Source organism: Vanellus vanellus, assembly GCF_965231255.1.
Source record: "Vanellus vanellus genome assembly, chromosome: 3".
NCBI lineage: Eukaryota > Metazoa > Chordata > Aves > Charadriiformes > Charadriidae > Vanellus > Vanellus vanellus.
Genome location: NC_138907.1, coordinates 18,651,096 through 18,662,934, shown reverse-complemented (window position 1 = coordinate 18,662,934; position 11,839 = coordinate 18,651,096). Strand labels below are relative to the sequence as shown.

General features: G+C 38.2%; 1 protein-coding gene across 1 annotated transcript in view; it reads right to left on the bottom strand.

Moving 5' to 3' along the window:
* Positions 1-11: 11 nt before the first annotated feature.
* Positions 12-11,839, bottom strand: part of FBXO11 (F-box protein 11) — a gene marked incomplete at its 5' end in the record, with an annotated part of 81,301 nt that continues 69,473 nt past the window's right edge. The window contains 12 exons of the mRNA XM_082481202.1: positions 12-1,205; positions 1,285-1,383; positions 1,787-1,895; positions 3,296-3,403; positions 4,541-4,651; positions 5,576-5,719; positions 5,831-5,907; positions 6,275-6,360; positions 6,466-6,588; positions 7,682-7,776; positions 7,858-7,943; positions 8,251-8,468. Of these exons, the coding sequence (XP_082337328.1) occupies positions 1,076-1,205; positions 1,285-1,383; positions 1,787-1,895; positions 3,296-3,403; positions 4,541-4,651; positions 5,576-5,719; positions 5,831-5,907; positions 6,275-6,360; positions 6,466-6,588; positions 7,682-7,776; positions 7,858-7,943; positions 8,251-8,468 (1,386 nt within the window). The 3' untranslated portion in view covers positions 12-1,075. The remainder of the gene's footprint in view (positions 1,206-1,284; positions 1,384-1,786; positions 1,896-3,295; positions 3,404-4,540; positions 4,652-5,575; positions 5,720-5,830; positions 5,908-6,274; positions 6,361-6,465; positions 6,589-7,681; positions 7,777-7,857; positions 7,944-8,250; positions 8,469-11,839) is intronic.

Here is an 11,839-nt window from a genome sequence, read left to right as displayed (position 1 = left end):
TGTTATGGTACATGCATACACTTTCAGGCTGTTGATTACCCACTGTCACCAATACACATAAATGGAAAAAAGCTATGAAACTGTATAGGGCTGTATATATACTTGTCTCAGCTTCATTAGAGCAGGAAATTGCTGTGATTTCCAGCAGGTTATGTAAGTAATGTCCAGACTGTTCAAAAAAAACTATGAACAGAGTAAAGTACAAGACTGTTTTGAGGAGACTTTCTACCGTGTACTTTAAAACATAGTAAAATTTCATTCACAAAACTTAGTTACATGGGTACTTTGTTTTATAGTGCATTATAGTCTAGGAAGTCTCATTAAAACACTCGCTCTTTTGTTAGGGTGGTTTGAGTACAGACTATTGCTGGGGCAGGGAAGGAGATTATTCTAACTTCAGAGGACACCAGAAAAATTGCTGGATATAATTTAAGATTAGTGTTTTCTCTTTCATAGAAAGAACGTACATACTGGGACATGAGTACAGTTACAGCAAGTCTAGGTGTGCTAACAAAACAGGACACATTCAAGTACAATAAGATTTTTTTGCTTGAAATTAGAAACAAACTACATGAGATTAAAGCATTAAAATCATATTTCTCAATCTGAATAAATGTTAAAAAATCAAAAGAAATGCAGAAGTGCTAGCTCACATTTTTTACCATGTTACAAAAGCAATTGGTACCCATGTCCATAAAGGCAGCAACAAAGAATGCTGCTTGTCTACAGAATAGTACTACTGCAAATTGGACTGCGTTTCAATGCTACTTGTAAAAACACCAGCTTTCAGAAGTTGGTATCTGTACAAAATTGCAGCTTATTTTTCTTCACTTCTGTCCCTTCAAAGTCTTTGTTTACACAGTAATGCTAAAACGCCCAGTTCTGTTATCCTGAGTCAACATATTGCCACTTTCTTTTTTGGTAGGTTGAGCTCCATAGTGTCAACACCTCACACATCCGCTTTAATACAGTCTCTTTCTGCAGAAATGGGCAAGTATAACTTCCTCCAAAAAAAAAGTTTTAATAGTTAATAGTTATGATATTAGAATGGCAGGACTTTCTTTCGGAAAGGAATTCAGTTGTGCTGCAATGTATTAGATTCTATAGGTGGAGCAGAGTCATATAGTGTATCTGTATCGTGTGTAGGCTCTCCAGCAAGCGTACAGGGATTAGACAGTGTTCCAGCACCACAGTCACAGAAAAACCTACAAAGAAAGAGAGCTCTTTAGTTTCTGCTTTACTTGCGTTGTCAGAGTTTGCTCAACATACACTTTCAAAACATACCTATCATGTCTAATGAATTCTACGTCATGTCCTTGATGGCACTTCTTAATGCAGTTCACGCATATGGCATTGCGGTCTGTGGTGTTACAGGTGTGACATCTGAAGTAAAATGCATCGCGTTAGGCATGAATCAAAAACTCATGAGCTGAGCGAAGCGCTCGGGGGAGGGTGTGGGGGCAGAACAGCACCAAAGGAAGGATGTGTGCAAAACTAAAACTTAGGATTCTATGTGAACTTGGATGTCGTGGCATACTTGTGGTTGCCTGTTTCGAAAAAAGCAGCTCTGCTGTACTTAGGCTCAGGGTCACAGTAACAAAACATTTTCTTCAAGCCCACAGTCAGTCAAGACAATGGGAACTTGGTTAATCCTTTTCCGTTGAAGTTGAGGAAGAGCACACGTTTGTGTGAACAGACATATGGCAACTGTTTTAGGGGTCTTGCTAGAAGAGAAATTGTGTTTATTTAAAAGTGTTACTGTAAGTGACAGAAAAGAAGCTGTTACCTGTAGAAGTCATGCATCGGATAGCTGGTGTAACTTGATATCTTATATAAACACTGGCCTCTACTGACAGCTTTTTCTATGGCGTCTTGATTGTTCATTATTTTGTTGTCTGTTGGGGAGGAAAAAAAAAAGCCAAGAACTAATCACAATCACACCTGGGTCAATGACTTTTTTTTCTTGAAGTGTTAAAGCAGAGCCAACCCCCTGTGCCCTGCCCCCCCCCCCCTCCCCCCCCCTTCCTTTTTAAGGGCTAAACCCGTTAGGAACAGTTAGTTCTATGCCTGCATTTTAGTTTTGTCATTTAAGCATATCAAATTGTCAATGGCTGATGACAAGGCAGATGCCCGGACAGTGCAGTGCACTCCTCTGACCAGACAGACTGTTCCTCTCTGCACACACTGTGCATAAAGTACCTAATAAGCCTTCATTTAAATCCTATTCGTCAACTGGTTTGTGAATAAACGGTTAGGAAAACAAGCCTTCCTATCAGGCTTGTATTTTCTGTTGAGAAGTCTGAAAACCAAATGTTTGAAAGCTTCTCATCTACCATGAGGACTTTTACACCTCCCTTAGAAAGCAGAAAAGCACGGTGTTTCCCCCAGGGGAGTTTAAGAATAAGGCGCTCTCCAACACAACGGAAGTGGGAATTAGGTCTGACCACCTCCAGCATTTAAAAGATTTGTCTCAAGGCACAGCAGATTTGATAACCCTCTATGTTACTCAGCTACTGGATCTTCAGTCAAGTCCCAAAGTGCACCTCAAACTAGTTTTGCCTGCTCCTGATAGCATCGCAGCGCTGACTGATGCAGTCAGTAAGCCCAGGAGCTGTGTGATGCAGGGAGCCAGAGCCCGTCTTTTAAGTGGTGTAAAGAATATAAAGGAAAAGGCAAGCAAGTAAAGCCAAGCAGGTAAAAATTCTGCAAAACTGAATCTTCTTCTCCTAGAGTAACCTCCTGGAGCTGACTGGCATTCAAACCATCGCTCTAATCTCCTCCAAGAGGATCTTGTCTCACGCACACCTCCTCACTGTACATAGGAATTTTATGTATGTAAACTGTGCCTATTTTCTGAAAAAAGTGATTCGGGATTGTGAATATTCATGCTTTTAGATCCTAACAGCCAAGTGAGAGGCACGTTTCTTTCCTGGACATTTGTTTTCAGATATGTGACAAAAGACTTTCCATTATACTAACTTAGAATTAGAATTTGAGATAGGCCAAACACCAGTAACCAGTTTGGAAACAATTTTGAGACAAAAGAGCTAATAACAGAGTTTTAATATGATAGGAAAACCTTAAATTACCCTCGAAAGTGTCTAGCTGTCTAAAAATCTAAGACAGTTTAGCTTGGGTTATTGCCTTCAGCTGAAACCCTGTTACAACTCAGCTTAAGGTGGTACCAAGTCTAAGCCAAAAAACGGAAGAAACGGTACAATAAGCCCAAAACACGGCACCAAATTAAAAAAAAATGCAAAGTGAACACACACAGCCAACGAGGGCAGAAGCTCACCTTTCATCGTGACATTGACACCAGATGCTAGAAATAAACCTCCAAAGCGGTTGTTGAAAATCTGATTGCCTTCTAATGTTGCAGTTGCGTGATTTGTTATTTCAATACCTTTATTGGGTCAGGGGAACAAAGAAGAGAAAAGAAAGTGGGAAAGTTAAATCCTTAGACATAGTGCGTTTTTACCTCTCTCATGATCTGTAGTTCATGTTTTTTTAAACCATTGTAAAATCATGGGAAAAAAGGAAAATGACATAGCTAGAAATTGCACTGTAATTTGCTATAAAACAGGTTCAAATACTTCTGTTGAATTCTTTCAGAGAGCTACCGCTGGCATGCACGGTTTCTGGTAGTAACAATACACTACTAGTTTATTGGATAATAAAATGGTACTATGATCATCTATTTTCAAGGGGGATATGATTTTTGTGTGCTTAAAGCTGTCACCGTCACATATATTTGAAAGTTCTTGTGCACATACCTTACCCTTTTAAAAATATCTTTTTTAAAAAGTTCTCAAGATGGGCACCTACAATTTGTTTATTTAAATCTTAGCTTTTATCAGTAACCCGTGTCTTCCAAGTCATTTGTCCGGGACTGCTCTTGACAGCAACCTATCCTTCCCCCCCACCACACTGAACCAACACCTTTAGAGGCTCTTCTCAGAAAACTTGCTTCTTCTGAAAGAAAGATGGGAGAAAACTCAAGAATGCAATTTTAGTTGAAATGGAACGGAATGCAAGAGGTATGGAACTGCCATCATTAAACAGTAAAACTGCACAAAAATCACCGCCAAACATTCTTCATCTCTTTTCGAGTAAGAAATGCTCATTTTAGTAATTTTTCAAGTTTGTGGAATGAGAAAGTTGAACTTGAGATGCAATTCAAATATCTTTAAAATGTGTATTTGCTCTGTTTCCTAGGTTTTAAAGCAGTATTTAAATATTCAAACCAGCATCCAGCAGATCAACTCTATGTATGTCCTAAACAACGTTATCAATTACTTCTAAAATAAAATAAAGTATTATTTCACAGAAAAAAGAGAAGGCAGCATATATGTTGCTTCTCAACAGGCTAGTAATTCCAGAGACCACTGTAAAGATATTCTGGCTACAATTCTCAAATGACTTCTAGATTGCACTGAAGGATATCCCAATCTCTGTTAAAATGTCTAAATACCGTGGGGTAAAGAAACTCAGAGTTAGTTTTGTGACTAAGACTTCAAAATTCGATTTAAACAGCACAAACCCGCAGCAAATCCATCGAATATTCGATTTTTCCTTAGCACGGGGTGGCTATTGGTGCTGATAAGAACACCGGCTTGAGCATTCCTGAAGATATCATTCTCTTCCAGAAGACCTATGACAGACCAAACAACGTGACATTTCAGCTTGTTAACATTTCCTTACCTGTAACCACTCTGAAATATTTTCAAAAGATCTCGTGTATCACCATCCTGCTAATTCATCTGGGGAATACCCACCAACAGCACTGAAGTTAGTGACACAAGTTTCAAGTCATGCTCAGTGTGTAATCATATGTGTGTTTTTTTCAGTGTACGGAATAGAATTTGGGATTGTATGCACCATTACAGAAAACTCCGTTTCATTTTTGAGGAAACACTAACTCTTTTCACTTTCCAAGTTTTTCTTCAATTTTTCTAACAACTTTCTGTTCCCATCTTCTAAAACGAGCAGCCTGCCAAAGCAAAGCTTAACTTGCATTTTTGTTACTGCAGGACAGGATTACTGTAGAATGTTTAACTTAAAAATGAAGCTCATTTACAGCAAGTGATTATCTACAAAACATCAGAAGCTACTATCAGGACACACAACAGTTCGGGGATTTCAGAGGAGGACCACTTCTAAACTTACAAGTATACAAGAGATTCCTTAAAGATCTTGTTTTTCCCCTGTATCTTTGACACTGGCAGAACCCGAACTGTTCAAATGCATGATTTTTGGCTACATGACTTGAATTCAATACTGTCTTTCAGTCAAATGGCAAAGCTTACAAAAGCAGATGGGATAAAAGGACTGTCCTAAGCAGCAATCTAACAGTCGTCTTGGATGAGATTAATTACCTCTCTGCCTCCCACAGATTTCAGTATTACTGATGTAATTAAGGCTAAAAAGCATCAGTGGATGTTCGTTATAACTATTTTATTACTTCAGAAGACAAGGGCTAGGTTTCTAAAGAGCACTTTAAAAGGACACCGCTTAATCTGAAATTAAACTCTTATCCAGAATATTCAGTATATGCTAGTAAGGGAAAAAACCCTACCTCTTCCCCCATTAAATATACAGATGCCTCCATCTCTTCCATCATGGATTTTATTTCTTCTTAGTGTAGGATTACTGTCTGTTTTAATCCATACACCAGCCATTGCATTATCAAAAATTTCATTGTCTTCTATAAATCCAAGCCCTAAAATTGAAGGAAGTGTGGAAAAAAATAAAATCCAAAAGGATAATAAATGTGGAGAGATAATATTGCAGTACATAAACAATTCTGGATAAACGTGAAAGACAAACCTACCAGAATTATAGACAAGAATACCACCATTCTGACCACCCCAGATCTTGTTGCGTCTAATTTTGGGGTTGCTTCCAGTTCTAGAGAGAAATGTAAGCAAAGAAGTCATTTAAAATGGTTTACTATCTCCCAAGGCCAAACATTTAAAACACGTCGACAGAAGTGCCCCATAGAACTCGCTGCTTAAAAAAATCTTAATAAAATATGGTTATTTCCCAACATGCAAACATGTTTTAGCTTTATGGACTTCAAGGGCCATACATTCTAGTCAATATCCAGGCTGTATTAGTAATAACTTTCTTAGAAGTTGAAGCAGAGGATATTCAGACATACTGGATTTAAAAAAAAAGTTATTTTAGAAACAAAATGTCAAGAACAGTTAAAAGGGCACAAAAGAGCACAAAACAAGCTAAGTGCGTTTTGACATAAAAACAGAATATGTTTTACCTTATCTGAACCCCTGAGTACATGTGATTATAGATGTCATTGTCTTCTAACACGCCATGTCCATTGTCATAAAAATAAACTCCAACCTAACACACCGAGAATTAAATTATTAGTTCCGAACCAATGAAACATAAAAACACAGAAGAACTTTCTTCTCTGTGGCCCCCTTGTAACCACAGAGCAAAACTCACTTGCTTCCCACTGTGTATTCTGTTCCTCCTCAAGACTGGAGTGCTCCCTGTTGTCACCCAGACTCCAGCCAAAGTATTGCTGTAAACTTCGTTTTCTTCGATCACACCTTGTCCTTTTTCATGCTAAATACAAGACAATTGAAGAGTTGAGAAAACCTGCTAACTGCCAATACTGTTCTTCTGGCTGTACCCATCCCTCTTCAACATGGCTTCTTTACTGTAGAGCAAAGTAATTCTTTTCTATTTGAGTACATACTTTGACTTTTTTTTTTTTTTTAAAGTAAAGTACATCACGATTTTGAATGTTTGCCATGAAACAAAGACCACTCTGCATGTAAGTCATTACATTTCAAGGCTCTGCAGTAGTATTTGGAAATCTCTGCTAGCTGTTGGTAGAAGAGGTACCACCTCCCCAGTGCCGTGCAATCAGCTGAACGCTATGGCACCCGGCACTTAAACCTACACCCAACCCTGTCCACCAGAGTGACAAAAAAATTGGTGTGTCTCTTAAGGTAACTATCTTTACCACCTGTTTGTGCTTAAATTAAAGCAATAGTATTCTTGGTCAGGGTAAACTGTTCTGGTTAGATTTAAAGAATCAACCGATGAAGCTGCACACTTGCAGCATTAGCTGAACCTTAGGCGACTTTGGCAGAAAGATATGCAAATGTTTCTCAAAATCTGATATTGCTTAAGGGAACCTGACAGCTCTTTCAGTTCAATTAGCAGAGCCCTTGCACACGCTGGAAATTGTGCTTTATTCCTCACTTTTACAATACACGACCGTACAGCAATTGCAATGTATATCATCCTGAAGGCAAAAAAAAAAAAAAAAAAAAATATTTCTGAGGTTAGTGTTAAACATATCATACTTCAAAAAAGCTGAACAGATTTCTCTTTTTTTTTTTTTTAAATAATGACAAACTACTATGAAAACTAAACCTTTAAAAAGCTTTTAGCCAAGAAATGGTGAAATTCTGTCATTTATCCCATTTTAAATTTTTTAGTCTGTAATAGAAATAATTTAGTGACATTCATAAGAGCCTTCATCTTTTAAATATCAGCACCAGCTTCAGTCTATTACAATTAGCTTAGTTTATAATGTAAGAAATTCAGTCACTGCAAGTACAGTCAAACATTTTACATAGAGTACCATTTTCCAACATTTATATGAACAGAAAAGAAGTTTGTATGCCTGTTTGTGGGTAATACTTACCACATAAATTCCACCATGTTGACCATCATGAATCTTGTTGTGTCGAACTATGGGACAGCTGTTTGTTCGAATCTGTATTCCTGCTAATGCATTACCTGTTAACAAAAATGTTATTTAATACAACTTACATACTAATTTTTCTCAGAATTCAAGATGGAATAAGCAAATTAGCTTACCATAAATGTCATTTCCTTCAATAAGGCCTCTTCCATCACCAAAGATATAAACACCACCTTGATTCCCATTAAAAATTGCATTTCCCCTAAGAAACAAAAGTATAATCATTTTGTAATGTGGATAATACATGTACAGTGTTGTACAGTGTATGCAGTATATAGGGCTATACAATATTCAGATTTAAAATAGATAATTTAGGTTCTGTCATTTGAGAAATATGTATTTCCAAGTACATACGCAAACTAAAAATGCAGTTCAATCGCACACATAAATTTCATTTTTACATATACAGGAGTATTTACAGTTCATTATAAATAAATGAAATAAAATCGCACTTTTCCCATCTCCATCAAATCTTTTAAGTAGTAAAATATCAATGAGGAAAATGATACCTTATTGTTGGGTCACTGTTTGAGGTAATCCAAACACCTGCAAAATTGTTTGCATAGATTTTGTTCTCTATGAATTGTCCTCTTCCTTTTTCATGAACATAGATTCCTCCAGTCTGGCCGTGATGGATTTCACACCGCACTACCGTAGGATTGGCATATGCTTTCACTTCAAAACCTGCTATCCTGTTTCTATGTATGTTGCAGCTTTCAAAATAACCCTTAAGACACAAAACATGCAGTTTCCTGTAAAAGTCCTTTTTAAAATGAAGGTTATCCCCTACCCTCCCTCCCTCCCTTCTATATACAATCCTCATTTAAAAGGAAACAGTACCAAAATGGACAATATGTAAGTAGTTATATAGCTAATTAAAACAGCTACTGCTACTATCTTGTCACCACCACCCCAATAAAATACTGTTTCAAAGACACTGTGTTTGCATTGCTATTTATTACTACCCATAGAATACCACAAAAAAATGGCAACTCTGGATGTAGCACCTTGAAGAGAACTGGCTATCAGGTTTCCTTAGCAGCTCTTAGGGATCAGACTGCTTTCAAAGGCCATCAAGCCCACAGGTCCAATATAAAAAGGACAGTGCTGAAGAGAAGACTACATACCTATTTTCAGACCCAGAACCATATATTTTTGGTAAGAATAAATATATTTGGAAGAAGTGTCCAAAGTTGTTTTTTTTTTTAAATAACTGGTCAGAATAAATACATCTGGATGTGGGAGATGAGTAATTGTTCCAGGGTTGGATTGGTCTGAGTGGCCAACTGGCAAACTCCCCCCCCCCTTAAAATGGTGTACATTTCCATTTAGATACTGCAATAGTAGTAGGCCTACAACAAAACTGTATTTAAAGAAATGTTTTATAAGCAGCATAGCTATGAAAAAAAAAAAAAAGAGGCAAAAAAAAGGCATTCCCCAAAGCCATCTCAGGCATGTTCCTTCTGCTACAAGCACTCGTGTAGCAGCACGGTGAACTGGTCCATCTGAACGTTCATCTGGCAAAATGGTTGTTTTCAGCCCAATGATTTCTCCGATTCTAGTTCATTCCAGGGCCATGCAAAGTAACTGTGTCAGTCCTCTCAGAGCATTTTTCTGACAGTTCTGATAATAAAATTCAACCTATTCTTCGAGGTGAATAATGATATTATATGGACGTTTTGCCTAACTAAAAGAACAGAGACTAAACAGCCGAAAAAGAGGAAGCATCTCTTACTAGAGATGGCAGACAATCACCAAGCGATGTGTTTTAATTTGCGGATGGCTTGGATATGAGCTCTTGAAAGCTCTAACCCAGACTATCTCCAGCAGGCAGCTACAGAGGGCAAGACTAAAAAACAGAGCACATGACATTCAGAGCAGTACTCTGCTGCTGACAACCAACCAAAACTGCACTGCCCCTTACATACAACAACACACGGCTGAAAGATAACGTGAGCCAATTTTAGTTCTTTCTTTTCTGATATCTGTGTCTCTGTGCTCTGCAAAGCCACCTATAGTATAAACAAACTATATGACTCCAGCTAAAGTTTTAGCAGTACCAGTGCTCATCATGCAAAAGATTAACCGTTCGATGAACTGATAATACGTATATAGGTAAAACATCCGACCCAAAAGGAAAGGGGCCTGACTTTTGCTGATCTTTACCACCCTCACAGGCACCTCGTCCAAATACTGTTTTTCCTGTAGTCACCTAAGTTAGCTACTTGGTCTTATTAATTGTGAGACTTGTTTTACTTGCGAACTACAAAAACCCCACAATTCCTCCTACTGCTCAGTGTACCTGGACTCCAGTGTCTGTACTCGCATCGCCTACTACCACGCGCACCTCAGCCCCGGAGTTTCTACTACCTACCACACGGAAATTACTCAAAGTTACTGCCAACCTTGGTAGAAAGCACTCTGTTTCACTGCTGTATTACTTATGTGCTGTGAATTGCTAAGGCACTTCATCAAACATATTTTGATTGCAAAAAGCAGAAATACATACAGTTCAATGAGGAAATCAAGACAGCATGCACTTCTCCCTACTTTGAGGGCTGCAGCCAGAAAAAGCACTGCATCGATTAAATATTCTCCAAAAAAGTACCGTCAGCGTGCACAGCTTGGCTCCCCAGGCCCCTCTGGATGACAAATAAGTCAAATGGAAAAATCCTACTTTCTGTAAATATTCAGAATATATTTTTTTCCAAGGACTTAGGATTAGATTTCTTCAGAGTGAGTCAAGATGTTTTCAGAGTTTTCAAGGAAGCTACACACTAATAGACAGGCGAATCTAAAGGAAATCTCAGAAATACACCTTTCACGCCAACAGGCAGTCTTTGGGACTTCTTATCCCAAAAGGAAACACTTCCCCCCCCCCCCCCCCCCCCCCCCTTCACTTAAAACGAAGCCTTCAGAGAAACTTAAGAAAGATGACAAATTGGTATAAAGTAAAGCTTAACTCTCTTAATGGAATACATAATTTCAATTAAAATATTACTATCCATGATCTGGTATCTTTTTAGTTGCTTCACACATTATCTTCCCTTTGAGTGCCAAATATATTGTGACTACAGCAACACATGATGCAGGAAAAGAGGTATTTCAGATATACTTCATCACAGCCATTTCAAATGCCATCTAGAAGTTGCAAACAAGCAGAATCTTTATCATGTGGTCAGCAATATCTTCATGACCTTCAGCAAATACTGTTATTTAACAGTAAGGAAATTTTGGTACAAATACTTTTACTTCTTGAAAATAGTACCATGTACTGCGCTTGGAAATGAAGTGAAGGAGAAGGCTCCTTCACTTCTCCTTGTGTCCCAGTGTATCTACATAATATGCAAGTTCAGAGAGGAACAGAAGAGGTACCTGTAAGATTAATTGTACTCTGCCCACTATGTCCTAGAATACCATAACATCATTTGACAGCAGAGTACAAGTGTCATTTCTTCAAAAAGCAAAAAAATGGAGCCTTCAGAATGATTGCTCTTCTACCTTCTCGAAAAAAGTAGGACCGCTGATTCAGAAGAAACTGAGAATTTGTTGTAAGATTCTGTGAAAGAAGTGCTCTTCAAAAGGGGGAGAAGAAAAAAAAAAAAAGTAGAACTATATCTCAGATTCCTTTATAAGGCTGGCTGCTGGCTCAGAAAGTCAAGGCTTTCTGCTAGGTGAAATCCTATAACATTTGATATTCATAAAGAGAAACTGCATCAAAAAGTCCAGTCCACCTCAAGCAGGGTGAGCTTAAGCTGAACTGTTGACTTGGAGCTGATGCAGTTAAACGCGATGTATTTTTCCACTTGTCGAAACCATGTCTGAACCCCACCTGTGTGCATAATTATAAAACTAAATTCAGTTAAACCAACAGAATTGCTGTTTGTCAGAAACATGTGCTACTCCGCAGTCCTGAGCAACCACCTCATTCCCAGACTGCCTATTTCCTATGTCATTCTCTGTTGAAACCAACAACTTCTTTGGCCCAAATTCAGGCTGTACTGAGAAGGGCTAAACTTATCTCAGTCTTTAAAGACACCCCCAGGCAATCCCTGGCATCTTTTCTAGGCACCACAGCCTCTCCCCTTCAAAAGGCAT